The sequence below is a fragment of the Heterobasidion irregulare genome (assembly GCF_000320585.1).
Source record: "Heterobasidion irregulare TC 32-1 unplaced genomic scaffold scaffold_04, whole genome shotgun sequence".
NCBI lineage: Eukaryota > Fungi > Basidiomycota > Agaricomycetes > Russulales > Bondarzewiaceae > Heterobasidion > Heterobasidion irregulare.
In genome coordinates, this window is record NW_009258200.1 from 1,508,097 (window position 1) to 1,523,764 (window position 15,668).

The 15,668-nt window shown below is 60.9% G+C and overlaps 9 protein-coding genes across 9 annotated transcripts; 5 read left to right on the plus strand and 4 right to left on the minus strand.

Annotated features, from left to right (window-relative positions):
* Positions 1-536: 536 nt before the first annotated feature.
* Positions 537-758, plus strand: HETIRDRAFT_18788 (uncharacterized protein; the record flags this gene model as incomplete). Its single annotated transcript, XM_009546313.1, has 1 exon — positions 537-758. A coding segment is annotated over one exon (222 nt), but the record flags the coding sequence as incomplete, so codon positions are not given.
* A 1,006-nt stretch (positions 759-1,764) lies between these two features.
* On the plus strand, positions 1,765-2,214 carry HETIRDRAFT_107078 (uncharacterized protein; the record flags this gene model as incomplete). The annotated part of the gene is made up of 3 exons (XM_009546930.1): positions 1,765-1,888; positions 1,966-2,063; positions 2,113-2,214. The coding sequence occupies 3 exons, from the start codon at positions 1,765-1,767 to the stop codon at positions 2,212-2,214; spliced, it is 324 nt and encodes a 107-aa protein (XP_009545225.1).
* A 377-nt stretch (positions 2,215-2,591) lies between these two features.
* HETIRDRAFT_450643 (uncharacterized protein) lies at positions 2,592-4,794 on the minus strand (the record flags this gene model as incomplete). Its single annotated transcript, XM_009546931.1, has 9 exons — positions 2,592-2,656; positions 3,002-3,546; positions 3,597-3,770; positions 3,827-3,918; positions 3,978-4,237; positions 4,321-4,373; positions 4,430-4,497; positions 4,556-4,660; positions 4,762-4,794. The coding sequence occupies 9 exons, from the start codon at positions 4,792-4,794 to the stop codon at positions 2,592-2,594; spliced, it is 1,395 nt and encodes a 464-aa protein (XP_009545226.1).
* Positions 4,795-4,910: 116 nt separating this feature from the next.
* Positions 4,911-5,868, plus strand: HETIRDRAFT_163333 (uncharacterized protein; the record flags this gene model as incomplete). The annotated part of the gene is made up of 3 exons (XM_009546932.1): positions 4,911-4,964; positions 5,029-5,236; positions 5,288-5,868. The coding sequence occupies 3 exons, from the start codon at positions 4,911-4,913 to the stop codon at positions 5,866-5,868; spliced, it is 843 nt and encodes a 280-aa protein (XP_009545227.1).
* A 118-nt stretch (positions 5,869-5,986) lies between these two features.
* HETIRDRAFT_315522 (uncharacterized protein) lies at positions 5,987-7,171 on the minus strand (the record flags this gene model as incomplete). Its single annotated transcript, XM_009546933.1, has 2 exons — positions 5,987-6,572; positions 6,741-7,171. The coding sequence occupies 2 exons, from the start codon at positions 7,169-7,171 to the stop codon at positions 5,987-5,989; spliced, it is 1,017 nt and encodes a 338-aa protein (XP_009545228.1).
* A 40-nt stretch (positions 7,172-7,211) lies between these two features.
* On the plus strand, positions 7,212-9,444 carry HETIRDRAFT_416954 (uncharacterized protein; the record flags this gene model as incomplete). The annotated part of the gene is made up of 10 exons (XM_009546934.1): positions 7,212-7,262; positions 7,313-7,439; positions 7,551-7,901; positions 8,039-8,223; positions 8,294-8,343; positions 8,441-8,456; positions 8,595-8,717; positions 8,813-9,020; positions 9,133-9,284; positions 9,388-9,444. The coding sequence occupies 10 exons, from the start codon at positions 7,212-7,214 to the stop codon at positions 9,442-9,444; spliced, it is 1,320 nt and encodes a 439-aa protein (XP_009545229.1).
* Positions 9,445-9,628: 184 nt separating this feature from the next.
* Positions 9,629-10,463, minus strand: HETIRDRAFT_408942 (uncharacterized protein). The gene is made up of 2 exons (XM_009546935.1): positions 9,734-10,463; positions 9,629-9,678 (listed from the first exon to the last, which is right to left on the minus strand). The coding sequence occupies exon 1, from the start codon at positions 10,420-10,422 to the stop codon at positions 10,054-10,056; it is 369 nt and encodes a 122-aa protein (XP_009545230.1). The 5' UTR covers positions 10,423-10,463; the 3' UTR covers positions 9,629-9,678; positions 9,734-10,053.
* Positions 10,464-13,056: 2,593 nt separating this feature from the next.
* Positions 13,057-14,516, plus strand: HETIRDRAFT_426400 (uncharacterized protein; the record flags this gene model as incomplete). Its single annotated transcript, XM_009546936.1, has 3 exons — positions 13,057-13,363; positions 13,428-13,683; positions 13,844-14,516. The coding sequence occupies 3 exons, from the start codon at positions 13,057-13,059 to the stop codon at positions 14,514-14,516; spliced, it is 1,236 nt and encodes a 411-aa protein (XP_009545231.1).
* Positions 14,517-15,400: 884 nt separating this feature from the next.
* Positions 15,401-15,553, minus strand: HETIRDRAFT_28844 (uncharacterized protein; the record flags this gene model as incomplete). The annotated part of the gene is made up of 1 exon (XM_009546323.2): positions 15,401-15,553. A coding segment is annotated over one exon (153 nt), but the record flags the coding sequence as incomplete, so codon positions are not given.
* Positions 15,554-15,668: the final 115 nt, after the last annotated feature.

The following is a 15,668-nucleotide window of genomic DNA, read 5'->3' on the forward strand; positions in this document are numbered from 1 at the left end:
GTCCAAACCATCCTTCTCAAAGTCACGCTGTTCTTATAGCGAAGGGTAACTTTCGTCGAAGGCCTCTGCTCGCTGTGCGCGACGTCGACGGGACAGCGGTATAAAAAGGAGCCCAAAATGAAGCTTTATCGTCACCAAAGAGCGCTATGTACTCTCCGTACCCCGCAAACTTCATTCCCTCCTCCTCCCAGGTCGTTTTCGAGACTCAGTACAGTGGTATTGAGGGATCCGACTATGACGTCAATCACCCTTTCACCTTCACCCCCTCGTCCGGCGTCCCCTTGTCGGACTTTACACCTCTCCAGGTCTCCTCACCCTCAGAGCCATTTTCCCACGACCTCCAGTTGACCCACCCACCCCCTCCTGTTCTCTCTCCTGCTAGTTCCGATGGTGCTACCCTCGTCTACTCACCGTCGTCGACCGTCTGCGATGCCCTGTCGCCCTCTCCCTCTCGTTCCCCACGCAAGAGTACGAAGGCGAAGCGTGCGCCGAGGAAGGTCGGGCACAAGGCGTTGGCGCGGAATGACCCAGACCGAATCAAGCGTCCGCTGAACGCCTTCATGCTGTTCCGCAAGCAGTTCGTTGCGCAGAGGAGGGACATGCTGATGATGATCGAGAAGGACCATCGGAAGCTCAGCGAGATGGCAGGGAAGATGTGGCGCGACATGACGATGGCGGAGAGGCAGCCATGGTTCGCTGCGTCGGAGGCGGAGAAGGTAGCGCACGACCAGAAGTACCCGGACTACAAGTTCACGCCTGTTGCTCGGGATCGGAAGAAGCGCAGGACGAAGCGGAATGGGAAGGCGGAGATGGAGAAGGTGCAGGTGCTGGCGCGAATGATTCGGGAGGAGAGGCCGGAGGAGGAGATCATCGCGACGGCAATGCTGCACGACTATTACATCGCGAGCTTGGGGCAGGCGGTGGAGGGTGAAGTGGAGTATGAGGCGAGGGCCGTTGATGCGGCCGAGCACCAGACCGATCTGTCGACTGTGAACATGTTTGGATGTGAGCGCGAGAACGGTGAACCGCTTTCTGTTGGCGTCACTGTCGACGTCGAGACTGCAGCTTTCACCGAGCCGATGATTCCTTTTGACTCCCCAGCTGGACCTACCTCCTGGGCCTATGATGTGTCCTTGGTGCGTCGTTTTCGCCTTGACATCTCGCTGTTCATTTTTCTGATAGCCCTTTAGTCCACTATGGACGCTGCTTACCCTGATTACACCGACCTCTCCTCTGAGATCTTCGATATTGCGCCTGTGCCGGCCTATCCCTTGTCTATGGGGACCACGCAGCCACTGCCCGAGACATCGTTCTACACCTTCACCCCTTCGTATGGGAACGAACAGCAGAGCTACGATCTGACGACCTCGGTCTCGTATTGCCCGGAACTCGACCTCGAGGGCCCGATTCTCGAGGACTATCTGAACGTCCTGTCTCAATACGAGATGACGACGGCGAACACAGTAGAGTCTTCGACTTCGAGATCTCTCGAGCACACCCAGCCCTATCACAGTGGATGGGATTACATAAATTGACTCTAATATTCTCCGCTGACTTGCACTATTTCGCTCTAACCCCTCTCGTCGCTGTACTCTATATGTATTCCTTGTGGACGATCGTTCAACTGGTAGCTGCTGTAGCCTTATGAATCCTCCCTTACCTTCCTTGTACGCGTCTGCTCAATAAATTCGACCCCGATTCTCCCCTCTTCTTCGCTGGAGAATCCCCAGCCTCAGCTCTCAGCGTTTTCCCTACCGACGCTCGATGTACGAGCATACTGCGCATATTCTCAACAGTCGGAGGCGGCAGACTACCCGGGCCGAGGCGACCCGAGCCGAGCTCACCCCGACGGCGGCGGAGCCTGGAAACATCCCCGAGCGAGCGACCGGTGAGCAAAGTCGTAACAAATCCCGCTGGCGGCCGAAAGAGACATCCACAAACGAACGAATATATACGGGTCTGTAGTAAGCGACGACAAGCTCATGGCGACAAGCTCATGGCGACAAGCTCATATCGATCCCAGTTACGACGTCCTCCTCTCTCTCAGGCTGAACGGGAGGGGTGTGTGTAATATGTGTGTACGAACTGACGATGGCCCGATGGACGATGTAGACTGCCAGGACCCCCTCCGTTGCTGCTCCGGTTCCTTATAAGTTAGCCCGGGCGAGCGCAGCCTCGCACAACACCAACCTACGCCGTCTGGGCGCGCGGTAGAGCCTAGTCAGCCCCGCCCGCGCCAGTATCCACGATCTCCGCGGTGAAATCCACAGTCGCTCTGCGCAACCCACCTTGGGATCCGAGCATATGAGCCTCCGAGCATACAAGCCTCCGAGCCACCGAGCCTCCGAGCCTCCGAGCCTCGAGACCCAACGACCAACGCAAAAAAGAGGATGATAAGCGTATTATAGAACGAGCCACATACATCCCATATCCGTATCCGTATCTATAGCCCCTTCTCCCATCCCTTCCCCTCTTCTCCTCCCCTCCCCTCTTCTCCTCTACTCTGCTCTCCTCCGCTCCGCTCCGTCCTTCCCTGGGCAGGGAAGGAAAAGACGCAACCGGACGTAGAGAGAGGGCGCACGCGCGCGCGCTCAGTTCTTGTCCGCGAACATTTTGTTGATCGCCTCGGTCGAGTACGACTTGGGGCGCTCCAGGGCTGTGTGAGAGGGAAGCGCGTGCGGTCAGCGTCACGTCACGTCGGGTCGGGTCGGATCGTGTCGGGTCCGAGGGGCAAGCAAATGAGCAAACGAGCAAGCGAGCAAGTAAGCGAGCGAGCGCATCGGTCGCGAAGCGCAGAACAGAACGCGCGCGCGAGCCGCCCGCGAGCGAAACGCCAGCCAAAAAAAAACATGCAGAAAAAGAAAAAGAGCGCGCGCCAAAGGCCACAAATAAAAAAATAACGAGACACGAAACGCGACACGAAACAAAGACGAAACAGGGAGGAAAGACAGCGAAGAAAGGACAGAGAGAGAGACGCAAGAGACGGAAGAGAGGAACTCACGAGCCCCAAGCGCGCGGTCCCAAATAAGCTGCGCGGCGACCCCAAACGCGCGCGACACGCCAAACAGCACGGTGTAGTACTGCATCTGGTGCATCCCGTAGTGCGTGAGCAGCGCGCCCGAGTGCGCGTCCACGTTCGGCCACGGGTTCTTCGCCTTGCCCGCCTCGAGCAGGATATCCGGCACGAGCTTGTACACCTGCGCGACGAGCTTGAACAGCTTGTCCTCGGGGAGGTGCTTGAGCGCAAACTCGCGCTGCGCGACGTAGCGCGGGTCCGTCTTGCGCAGGACGGCGTGGCCGTAGCCCGGCACGACCTGCCCCGCGCGGAGGGTCGCCCAGACGTACTCGCGCACGGCGGCGTCGTCCGCGTCCGCGCCGAGCTGCGCCTGCATCTTCGTGAGCCACACGAGCACCTCCTGGTTCGCGAGGCCGTGCAGCGGGCCTGCGAGCCCGTTTAGCGCGGCCGCGTACGAGAGGAAGGGGTCCGAGAGCGCGGAGCCGACGAGCTTGCCCGTGTGCGCGGAGACGTTGCCGCCCTCGTGGTCGCTGTGCGTGCGTCAGTGCGTGCGTGCGAAGGGGGGGAGACGCGCGCGCACCTGTGGATGGTGATGTAGAGGCGCATGAGCTCGACAAAGGCGGGGTTCTCGCCAAAGCCGAGGAGGGTGGCGAGGTTGTGGGAGTAGTCCTTCTGGAGGTCGATCGGGGGGAGCTTGCCCTGGCCGTAGACGTTGCGGTAGATGCGGCCGGCGATGTTGGGCAGCTTGGCGATGCTGGGGGCGGACGGGGTCAGCGGGGGGTACGCTCGAGAGAGCGTGTGGGCGCTCACAGGTCCATCGAGTCCTCAAAGACGGGGCCCCAGTAGTCGCGCTTGTTGATGCCCTCGGCGTAGGCCTTGGCAAAGGCCGAGTTGTGGTTGAGCTGCGGGAGAGACGGGTGAGCGAGCGTGCGGACTGTGAAGCGCAGCGGGGGGCACGTACGGCGGTGACGGCGAGGGAGAACTGGCTCATGGGGTGGAGGGTCGGGGGGCACCTGTCGAGGATCTCCTCGACGAACTCGGGGATGGCGGCGCGGGCGGCCCAGTCGCGGGAGAGGCCGGCGACCTGCTCCTGGGTGGGGATCTCGCCGGTGACGAGGAGCCAGAAGAGGCCCTCGGGGAGGGGCTCTGAGCCGCCGGGTGCCTTGGGGAGGAGCTCCTGGATCTCGGGGATGGTCTTGCCGCGGAAGCGGATGCCTTCCTCTGTGGGTGGGGTGGGGTGGGGTGGGGTGGGGTGAGGTGGGGTGAGGTGATGCAAGGGAGGAGAGGGTGGAAAAGGGACGAACCGGGGTCGAGGACGGAGCCCTCCCAGATGAGAGCGGGAAGACCGCGCATGCCGCTAGAAGGGAGTGTGAATGAGAGCACGCGGCGAGGTGTAGTAGGTGGAGGACGGACCCATAGAGCTGGTCGACGAGGACGGGGCCAAAGGACTTTTTACCGTGGGCTGCGCGAGCGGCCTTGACCTGGAGGGGCAGAGTGGGTGAGTTGGTTCGACGTGGCTGGGACAGAGGGCGGACGCACGGATTCCTGGGCGGCGGGGATGAGCTGTGCGAGGCGGTCCTTGAGGGTGGGCTGGCTGGCAGCGGACGAGGCAAACCGGGCCGAGCGCGCAATGGGCGACACGGACTGAATGGGCGTGGGCGTGAGCGTGAGCGTGAGCGTGAGCGTGGGCGTGGGCGTGGGCGTGGGCGTGGGCGTGAGCACCAGGACGGTGAGGACGGACGCACCTTTTTGAGGAGTGAGCGGATGGGGGCGGCCATTGGGTGGGCTGGGAGGGACTGGACACGGGGGGTGGAAGAGAGCGGGCGAGGCGGCGACGGATTTTTAAACGGGCGCGGGAACGGAAAGGGCCGGGTCGCTCTCTTACCCCATCGACATGGCCAAACGCAAGCGTCAGCCAGCAGACTCGACCGCTGCCCTGCTCCCCCAGGTCCGTGCCCCGTCCTCGCTGCCGTGCTCCGTCCCAGCCGTCTGACCCACCCCGCACCCCGCAGAAAAGACACTACCGCCAGCGCGCACACGCCAACCCCTTCTCCGACCACGCCCTCGCCTACCCCGCCCACCCCGCCGCCGTCGACTGGGCCGCCCACTACCCCGCCTTCGCCGCCACCGGCAAGACCCCCGAGTTCGCAGACATCGGCTGCGGCTTCGGCGGCCTCCTCGTCGCCCTCGCCCCGCTCTTCCCCGACGCCCTCATCCTCGGTCCGTCTTTTCTCCCGCGCACCGTCCACGCTCGCTTACGCACCCCCGCAGGCCTCGAGATCCGCGTGCAGGTCTCCCAGTACGTAGAAGACCGCATCGCAGCCCTCCGCGCCTCTGCCGCCCCCAACGATGTCGCCGCCGCGCCCACCCCGGGCCCCTACCAAAACATCTCCATCGTCCGCGCCAACGCCATGAAGTTCCTCCCCAACTACTTCCCCAAAGCCTCCCTCCGCGCCCTCTTCCTCCTCTTCCCCGACCCCCACTTCAAGGCCCGCAAACACAAAGCCCGCATCGTCTCCCGCACCCTCCTCGCAGAGTACGCGTACGCCCTCCGCCCCGGCGCCGTCGCCTTCACCGTCACGGACGTCGCAGACCTCCACCGCTGGATGGCGGCCCACTTTCGGGAGAGCCCGCTGTTCGAGGCCGTCGCCGAGGAGAGGCTCAGGGAGGAGGGGTGGGGCGCGGTCTTGGATGCTGTTATGCGCAATACGGAGGAGGGGAAGAAGGTCGAGAGGAACGGCGGCGATAAGTTTTTGGCGTGCTTCAGGCGCGTCGTCGTCCAGCGCGTCGATGACGACGACGACGGCGGCGGCGACGGCGACGGCGGCGGCGGCGACAACATGTCGTCGTGAGCGTAGATGTAGTGTATCTCACATGCTACGGCTTTTGTATTTCCTACTCGCATGCCCCTAGTCATAGTCATACACACCGCCACCAAAGACAATGAAAAAAAAACACCCCCCAGTGCTCTCACTCCTCCATCCCCATCCCCGCCTCCTCCTCCCCGCCTCCCCCGCCTCCTAGCCTCGCCCCGCCCGCGCCCGCATCCATAGCCCCCACAAGCACACGCGTCTTCTCCAACACCGCCGCGCGCATCTCGCCCCGCAGCACCACCGCGCCCTCGCACGCCGCGCGCAGCACCTCCGCGAAGCGGTCCACGTGCAGCCGCGTCTCCATGCTCACAAGCGCCAGCCGCGGCCCCCCCTCCTGCTCCTGCCCACTCGCGGTCGCCGCCGCCGTCGCGGGGCCAGGCGCGAGCGCGACGACGAGGCTCGGCACGTCCGCCTCCTCGAGCGCGCTCAGATCAAGCAGCGCCCCGCCCGCCGCGCGCCCCGCGCCGGGGTGCGCGCCGGCAGACAGCGCGGCGGGGAGCCCGCGCATGGGCACGCCGGCGGCCGCGAGCGCGAGCGCGGCGGCGTTGGCGCACGCGGGGAGCACGCCGCCGTCCTGCTGCAGGACGTGCACGTGCACGTCGATCTGCGCGCGCGGGAAGAGCGCGGTGTGGATCGTGGCGTCTAGTACGCTTTTGAGCGTCGCGGCGAGCTCGAGGGCGCGTCTGTGTGCGCGGTGAGCACGGGATCTGGAGGGAGGGACGCGAAGGGAGGGATGGGGACGCAAAGGGAGGGGACGGGGACGCAAAGGGAGGGACGGGGACGGGGACGGGGACGGGGACGCAAAGGGAGGGACGGGGACGGGGACGCAAAGGGAGGGACGGGGACGCAACTTGTCGCCGCGCGGGCGGCGGCGGCGCTCGCCGGCGCTGAAGGGCGCAAACGCGACGTCGACGACGACGAGCGCGCGGTCGTGCAGCGTCTGCGCGCGCACGCGTGCCTCGCGCGGGCCAAAGACGGCCGCGCGGACGTGGGTGAGGCCGTGCGACACGGCTGCGGCGCCGTCTGCGCCCGCGTGGGCGGCGAGGTCGAACGCGGTCGCGCGCAGCTCGGCGGGGCGCCGTCCGTCGGAGCGGAAGCCGCCGTCGTTGAGGATCTCGATGCGCGAGCTCTGTGTGGGGTCAGGTGCGCGGCGAGGCCAGGCGGGCGGGCGGGCGTACCATTGTTTGTAGGGGTTGTGGTGGAGAAGGAAGGGAGGACGAGCGGGGCACGTGCACTGCGGCGCGTCGGCGGCGACGGCTGACTTGGGTATCGCCTTATCCATCGAATATCTGTTGCCGTCGTCTCTCGCCTGCACGCCAGCGATGGACGCGGACGTGCTCCCGCGCTCGCTGCTCGACACCGATCTCTACAAGGTCCGTCCGTCGCCCGTGCAGCTCACACCCGCTGACGCCCACGCACACAGCTCACGATGCAGCAGGCCGTGCTGCACACCTTCCCCGCCGCCCGCGCAACATACCGCTTCACGCACCGCGACCCCGCCGCCCTCTTCACGCGCGCCTGCGCCGCCCGCCTCGCGCGCTCCGTCTCCCGTGCGTCCCATCCTCCTCCTCCTCGCCCCTTCGCCCCCGCGCGCCCCTCCGTCTTCGTCCGCGTCCCCCGGCGGCTTTGAGCTGAAACCCCCGGCGCACGCTATCACGCAGGGTTCTCCGAGCTCGCGCTGACCCCCGCCGAGCGCGCGTGGCTCGCCCACGCGTGCCCGTACCTCACACCCGCCTACCTGTCCTACCTCGCTGCCTACCGCTTCGACCCCGCCCAGGTCTCCGTCGCCTTCGTCCCCGCCGCTGCTGCCGCCGCCGCCGCCGCCGACACTCTCGCGGACGCGGACAGGAACCGCGCAGGGAGCGGCGACCCCGACGAGCGCGGGCGCATCGAGATCGCCGTCGCGGGGCCCTGGGTCGACGCCATTTGCTGGGAGGTCCCGCTCATGGCGACCCTCAGCGAGATATACTACCGCACGGCCGACACCGACTGGTCCCTCGACGGCCAGGACGGTGCGTCGCCCCTCCCCCTCTCTCCCTGCCTTCTCTCCTCCCTTCTTCTCTCTTCCCCTTTCCTCCTCTGTTGACTCCCTCGCCTCGTCTCGCCTCGACGCGCCCGCCCCCGCCCGCCCGCATGCCGCCCATCGCAGAGCTGGCGTACGCCAAGGCCCAGCGCCTCCTCGCGGCGGGGTGCGTCGTCAGCGAGTTCGGCACGCGCAGGCGCCGCGCGTTCGCCGTGCAGGACACCGTCGTCGCAGCCTTCGTGCGCGCCCAGCGCGACCTCGCCGCCGCCCCTGCCGCCGACGCCGTCGGGAAGCTCGCGGGGACATCCAACGTGCGTCCGCGCTCGCGCGCGCTACGCTCCTCCTCTCGATGGCGCGGCTCTGACCCCTGCGGCGCGGCAGGTGTACCTCGCGATGAAGCACGGCATCGCGCCGATCGGGACCATCGCGCAGTGCGTCCCTCCATCTCCCGTCCCCCATTCCCCATTCCCCGTTCTCCTGCCCTCCTGCACGCTCACCCGCGCCCCGCCGCGCGTTTCCCCCTCCCAGCGAGTGGGTCATGGGCGTACGTCCCCCCGCGCCACACCGAGCCTCCCAACCGCTGACTTCTAATCCCTGACCTCTCACCGATCCGATCCGCCCGCGAACCCCTGCCGACTGGCCCGTCGACCGCACGCGCCCCGCGCCCCGCGCCCCGCCGCAGGTCGCCGCCCTCCGCGGGTACGCGCACGCCAACGCGACCGCGATGGACCTCTGGGAGCGCGTCTACCCCGACGCGCTGCTCGTCGCCCTCACCGACACGTTCTCCTCCGACGTCTTCTTCGAGGTACGCCGTCGGCCCTCCTCCCTCGCACCCCATCACCCCATCACCCTATCGCCCCGCTCATTCGCCTGCCCGACGGCCCGCCCGACGGCCCGCAGGACCTCGTGCGCGACCCCGCACGCGCGCAGCGCTGGCGCGGCCTGCGGCAGGACTCGGGCGACCCGCACGCGTTCGCGGCGCGCGCGCGCGCGGCGTACGCGCGGGCGGGCGTCGACCACCGCGGCAAGGCGATCGTGTACTCGGACGCGCTCGACGTCGACAAGGCGCTCGCCCTGCGCGCGGCGTGCGCGGCGGAGGGGTTTGCGCGTGCGTGCTTCCGTTTCCGTTTCCGTCTCCGTCGACGTCGACGTCGACGGCGTTTGGCGGCGCTGACGCTGACGCCGACGCTGCGCGTGCCGATTTTTTTACCCGGGTTCAGCGTCGTTCGGGATCGGCACGTTCCTGACGAACGACTTCTGCGCCGCGTCGGGCGGCGAGGAGCGCGTGCGCAGCCGCGCGCTGAACATCGTGATCAAGCTCGCGTCCGTGGACGGCGCGCCGTGCGTCAAGCTCAGCGACGACCCCTCCAAGGCGAGTCCCGCCCCCTTCCCTCCCATCCTCCTTTGTTTCTTCGTTTCTCTGGTTCTTTGCTCGCGCGCGCGCTGTGCTGACCGCGTCGACGGCGGGCGCGCAGAATACCGGGGACCCGGAGACGGTCGCGCGCGTCAAGGAGCTGTATGGTTTGTCGTAGTGGCTGGGCGGCCACGGAACCTGTGCTTTTATGCTCGGAAATCGACGTCGGCGTTGGCGTCGGGAGGCGCTCGCGTGCTGGACGACGTAAACTGCTGCTGCTGTTGTTGTTGTCGCCGTTGTTGTTGTTGTGCGATCACTCTGTATCCGGCGCTCGTCCGCAGGTCTCGCGGTTTCAATAGATAGGAATTTTCACACGACGCAGTTGTCTACAGTTTGCGCGTCCCGTCCGCACGTACGTACGTCCGTCCAGAGCTGAAACGTCCGGCGGCTTATGAGTAAGTGCCCAGGTGCCCAGGCGCCCCGCCCCCGCACTCGCCCCGCCGCCCCCTGCTTCGCCTCTGCCGCGTCCGCCGCGTCCGCCGTCGGCGGCACATACACAGACAAGGCCCAAGCACGGTCGCCGCGACCGGTGACGCCCGAGTCGTCGATCGAGTCGCGCGCGCACGAGCCGGAGCGGGGGAGACGGGGCGGGCAGAGCCCCCGCTCGACGCTCGACCGTCGCACGGGCGCACGGACGGCGCCGCGTTCCGTAGGATCGAGAGGGGACGCGGTCGCGGTCCGGCCGCGCGCGCGATCTCGCGTTCGACCGGCGGCCCGCGAGCGCTGGTTACGTCCTCGTGGCGCACGCCTGGCGGCTCTCTCGAGCACGCTTGGGCGCGAGGGACGGGATCGCTGCCCATGCGTGTGCGCGTGGCGCAAGAGACGCCCGAGCCCGACGAGTCGTCGATGGAGCTCGCGTGTTCGCGATGGCGGCGGAGCCCCGAGGGGAGGCGGTGTCGGTGTCGGTGTCGGTGTCAGCGCCGTATGCAACGGACGCGGGGTCGTCCGAGTCGTCGAGCGGGAGCTGGAGGGCATTGCGTGCAAGGACGACGGGCGCTGATTTTTGGATGAGGAGGGGGAGGTGGGTGAGATGGGAGAGATCGGCGTGATCCAACCCGCTGTTGTCCGCCCTCGTGATATCGGTGTTCTTGTCCATGCTGAGTGCTGCAGGCTAGATGAAAGCGAGACAGGTTGCCCGAACACTGAATTGCTAGCCGTTCGGCGGCGAGTGCGAGTGTGACGCTGTTTGGTTGCCTATTCTGGAGGCCCCGTGACCGTAGGAACTAGCTAGCACCGGGCAAACTCCTGGACGCTTTCGTATAAGTTTATTTTTCGCTGAAAAATCGAACGCAGCAGTTGGTCTCCGGTGCTCACGTGATCCCGTACTCTAGTCTTTGTCTGTACTCGTTACTCCTACTCACTGCCTCCTACTTTGTCCTGCTTCAAATTCTTGCTGAATATCTGGAATAATGTATGTTTTCAAAACCTCAAATATAAATATATCTCCTCCCCATTTTGGCCTACGTGTCTGTGCCCACAAAACCAAAAAATTTCAAGTCCTCCGGCCAGATTCTCGGCATGCATCAGTTAGGCCACTTGTGCATGTGAAAATTCAAGAAATTTGCCTCTTTGAGCCTGCTTTGGAGGAAGGCCTATGATCATTCTTTGAAGCTGAGCAGTTGAAGATGAGTGGAATCACAGGTAACAAACTTGAAAGTAAAGGGTACCGCAAAGGAGTAACATGCCGGACCTAGGGTTCCGTGAGTAATTCACGGACAGTTGTTAACAAATGTTAATAACATTTGCCTCTCCGAGGAATTTCTAACATGAGTTAATAACAGATTAATAACGATTGTATATAAAGCATTATTAACATGTTAAAAATCGATTTATTTACATGTTAATAAAGAAAGTGGTGTTAATAACAAGAAGTCACCAGCTCCGGTATGATTCCATCTCCGGTCGACCGTGTTTGCCAGCCGAAAACTGACTTGAATTGTTCACTGGATATCCCGACCTCATCTTCGATCTTCTCCATCAGATCAGGGTCCAGAGAAAAGTTGAGGAAGCATGCATAATGTGAGTCCTGAGAATTTTCCACGAAAGGCAGATTTGATTCCGGGGGTATGCCCAATAGCAGGTGATGCAGTTCCGCGAGAACAGTCTCAAAGCTGACGTCGTTTGACTCGGTGGACATGGCGCGAGCGGGGGGGATGGGTAACGGAATGTCCAGAGCGGGAACCGATGCAGTCCAAGACTCTGCACTCCCGGACAAAATCATTATTTTGCAGGGAAGACATAATTGTACAGCCACAACCTTCAATTTTTCCACCTGGCCCTTGCCCAAATATGTACATTTCAATGTAAATTCAAATGCTGATCATTATATACAATTTCGAACATTATCAACATTATTAACATCGGCATTGTGCCCCCCTGGAGGGGGCCTGTTAATAACAGTGTTAATAACAATGTTAATAACATAAGTTATTAACATGTTAGCAATTCAGGGATTACTCACGGAACCCTAGCCGGACCACATGGGAAACTACCGACCTCGCTTGAACTAGCGAGTACAGTCATCCACCAGCCCTTTGGGCAGCAAAATGCAATGTCCCTCCTCTCACACAAGACAAAAATTTCACCCATTTTATTCTCATTCATGACATCCTAAATAAACCTAAGAATACATTTTGTTATAGACCCAGACAATGACAATGATTTCTTCCACCTGCAGAGTGAAAAAGGGGGTACCCAAAGGACCGGTGCTTGCCGAAAACGGGAAATGCCAAAAAGAACCCCTCTGAACAGGCTCATCCTCGTATGCCATGGGCACGCCACCTTATGAAAAAGACATGTAACCGGAGCTTTCGATGCCTCCGGATTTGATTCTAAATTTTACTAAATTTTATTGTCTGCAGAATGGAGGTCCATTCCATGAGCAAAACTGCCCAAAGGAGCAGTGGTGCCCAAAGGACCGGTGGATCACTGTATCCGTCAAGAACGTGGCGCAGAAAGTCATGCAAAAGTCAGAAACTTCTAGAATTGCATACGACTTTTACACGACTTCTCCACCGCTTTCTTGACGGATACATGACAAAAGCCCAGTTTCGTGACTGGACATGACGTTCACTTGAATTTCTGTTTTTACTGAGTGTGAGTAACGACCTCGACCATCCATTGTTAAGCGCTCGATTTTTCAGCGATAAATAATGTCATACTTTCGAGCCCAAGCGTGCGTCGGAAGGTGAGCACACCAGCTGGAATGAAAACACTGAGCTGCAGGCCATACTTTCGTGTCAATTCATCCTGGGACCGAAGGGCCAACGGATTGGCTGTTGACGGGAATCACTGCCTCTCTCTTTCCCTCTCAGATACTACTATCAATCATACCACTAATCACAGCCTCTCGGGCGCAACCTGGTCCCGTCTGGCTGCCATTTTCACGGTCATTATTAGATGCTACATGTTCCTTTCCAAGTCCATGAACTCATCATCATCTCTTCAATGGACAGTATATTTCCCTCCACGATCCATCCCCCCGCATCCAAAACACAAAGCACTGATGTTCCCTAGGACCTGCACATCATCTCGCGACGTTTTGAGTGCGCGTTCCAGAATAGCTCAGTCGGATACCATATTGGTCGCATCTGATGCACGAACTGCTCATCATTCGATCCCATATATACTAGCCACCTTCTCACTCTCTTTTTTCCTTCCCTAATGTGCTCATCCAAGTGGCCACTCCCATAGCCATTTCGATCACCGTCAACCCAACATTAATTAACTTATGCCTTTCCTCGGGCTACCACTGTCGGCGGCGCGCCTTTGCTTCGTGCTCTCATCCTTTCTCCATTTCGCTTGTGCGGCTGCGAAGCTCGTCAATGTCACGATCGACGACTCGGGCAAAGATCCAGTGACCGGCGCCCTGATCCAATATCTCCCCAACTCTACGTTTTGGCATGGCTCTGCAGAGATTTGCAACACATGCGCCGCGCATCCCGATCCGGCACAGGCATTTGATGGCACTTGGCATGATTCTGCTTTTCATCCAACTTCGAGCAATACAGTGACCGCTGCATATGTTCCGTTCACTGGTGCGTCGTGCGCGTTCGCTACTTTCAGCTGTCTCAATCTAAGCCAAATCTTCTTCGTGACCAGGCACCGCAATTTATGTTTTTTGCATTATCACACACACCTCTTCTTCACCCGACGGGAATACCGATTTGCAGTTCTTCATCGACAGTCAACTTGTAGGGACATACCGACTACAGCCCACTGGCAGCACTGTCTACGACTATAATGTCCCTGTCTACGTGAACGAATCCCTTCCGAATGGGCTCCACAATCTCACGATACAGAATGGTCGGATCGGCGGTTTGTTTTCTTTGATACTGCTAGACAAGATCATGTACAGGTGGGTGGTCTCGATTTGGGGTCGGCAGGTCTACGCAAGTCACTGGCATTCGCTGATCGAAGTTGGATCGAAGTCAGGTTGATGCTCAAGTTGCATCAAGCACCGCCGGTTCTGCATCCCCCGCAGGCACTGACACTTCAGCCACTTCAAAATCTTCTAGATCCGTCAGCCACGCGCCTATTATTGGTGGAGTCGTTGGTGGACTTGCATTCATCCTCGCCCTTGGAGGACTCTTCAATTTCCTCCGTCGCCAAAGACACCAGCCATACCCTCGAAACATTAGCAACTTCCTTGCCGACGAAGGCCCATATCTAAGCCCTGGTCCCTCCTCACGATTATTGTCCCAAGCACCTCGCCACAGGCCATCCCTTACTGATCCGTTCCGCATCGACCCAACGCTCCCAGATACCAACGCACCTCCACCGGGCCCCTCAAAGCTTCCTCGTCTACCTACATCTACAGCTGCTCCCATACCTTCAACAATTCCCTCCACAATCGATTCAGGCTCGCATCATGGCGAAGATCATCCCACTGCCGACTCCACATTGCAGAGTCCCGCTGTTTCGAGCTCCTGGCCGTCCGCGTCAGACATGCCCAGGCCCGACGCGCGAAGCGGCGCGAGCCCGGCGTCTGCTTCAACACCCGTAGCATCCCTTCCGTCGCCTCCGCGACAACGGCCGCTGCGGGTGTTCACGCGGAAACGGCCTCGCCCACACGATGAGGTTGGTGCTGCCCCAGAGGGTTCAGAGGCGCCGCCGGCGTACGAGGACATTGATCACAGAGACAGCTCTACGCGAGCGGGGCAAGCCCCGTCGACGAGGAACGTTATATAGTTCCAGAAGTCGCAGAGATCATCTGTATATCTTGATATTGAACTATTTATCTCATGCGGTGAGAAACGATTTCGGAAGATGATTATTGTCTGAAATCGCTCATATTGACAGCTGCACTTGTTGTGCGTGCACAAAGGCATCCTGGTGTTACGCTTCTTGTCGCTGTTATTGGACGACACTGCTCTTCTAGATACTGCTTTATTTCTCACACCACACGTCTAACACGTCGTTTCCGGAACCGCCGTCTGAAATGAGTACATGTGTTTGAATGGGTGTCGCTGTCAGAACAGGTCGGCTGCTCTCGTCTCAGCGTTCCGTGGTTTGCGCCTACGTCGCCGAGATAGAGCTCCTTGATTCAAAAGGCATTGGGCGGAGATGACGGCTTTGCACAGGTGTATTATGATACATCTGTCCCCATCCCGAAGAGGTAGATTTGTTGTGCCAGCAATTTCTCAAGCCAAGTCCTGCAATTGCACCTGATCATTCTTTCCTGTTGAACGTTCTTCGAGGGGAGCTTGCATGTGTCTAGATGTGGATTGGGATATCTTGAATGCATGCGTCCAGAAGTTGGCATCTGATACTGAACGTGTGATGTATGCATTTATTAGCGCAAAACGTTACTGTGAATGGACTTGTTCTCAGACGGTATGAACCATTTTGCCGTATCTAGGCCTACACAGTGAACCTCGCGACGAACGCGTTCAATCTATCGTGAAAGTGGTGAGCAGCTCCGAAGGGCAAGTTCAAGAGAAGGAAACGCACACAGTAGGGCAAGTCTGCTCTACCACAATCAGCACGAAGGCCACCGACCCCATCGCACTGTCCCGGCAGCACAGTTAGCGAATGCACGACAGACTTAACGACCAAGATGGAATGACGCACAGTTAATGGGTCAGATACAGCCGCCCCTTCTCTCTCCTCCGCGCCAGGATCTTCCGCCCGCCCACGCTCCTCTTCCTTGCGAGGAAACCATGCCGCCGTTTCCGAACGCGCTGCGACGGCTGGTACTCGTTACCCCGTGCGCGGAAGCGCACTTGCTGCGCCAGTGGCGTAAAAAAAGGCGACGCGTGCGCGGTGCCCAGCAACGAGGGCACAATGGGCCCGAGGAAGGCAGAAGGGGACCGTTGGAAAATAGATGATGGGAACAGGTGT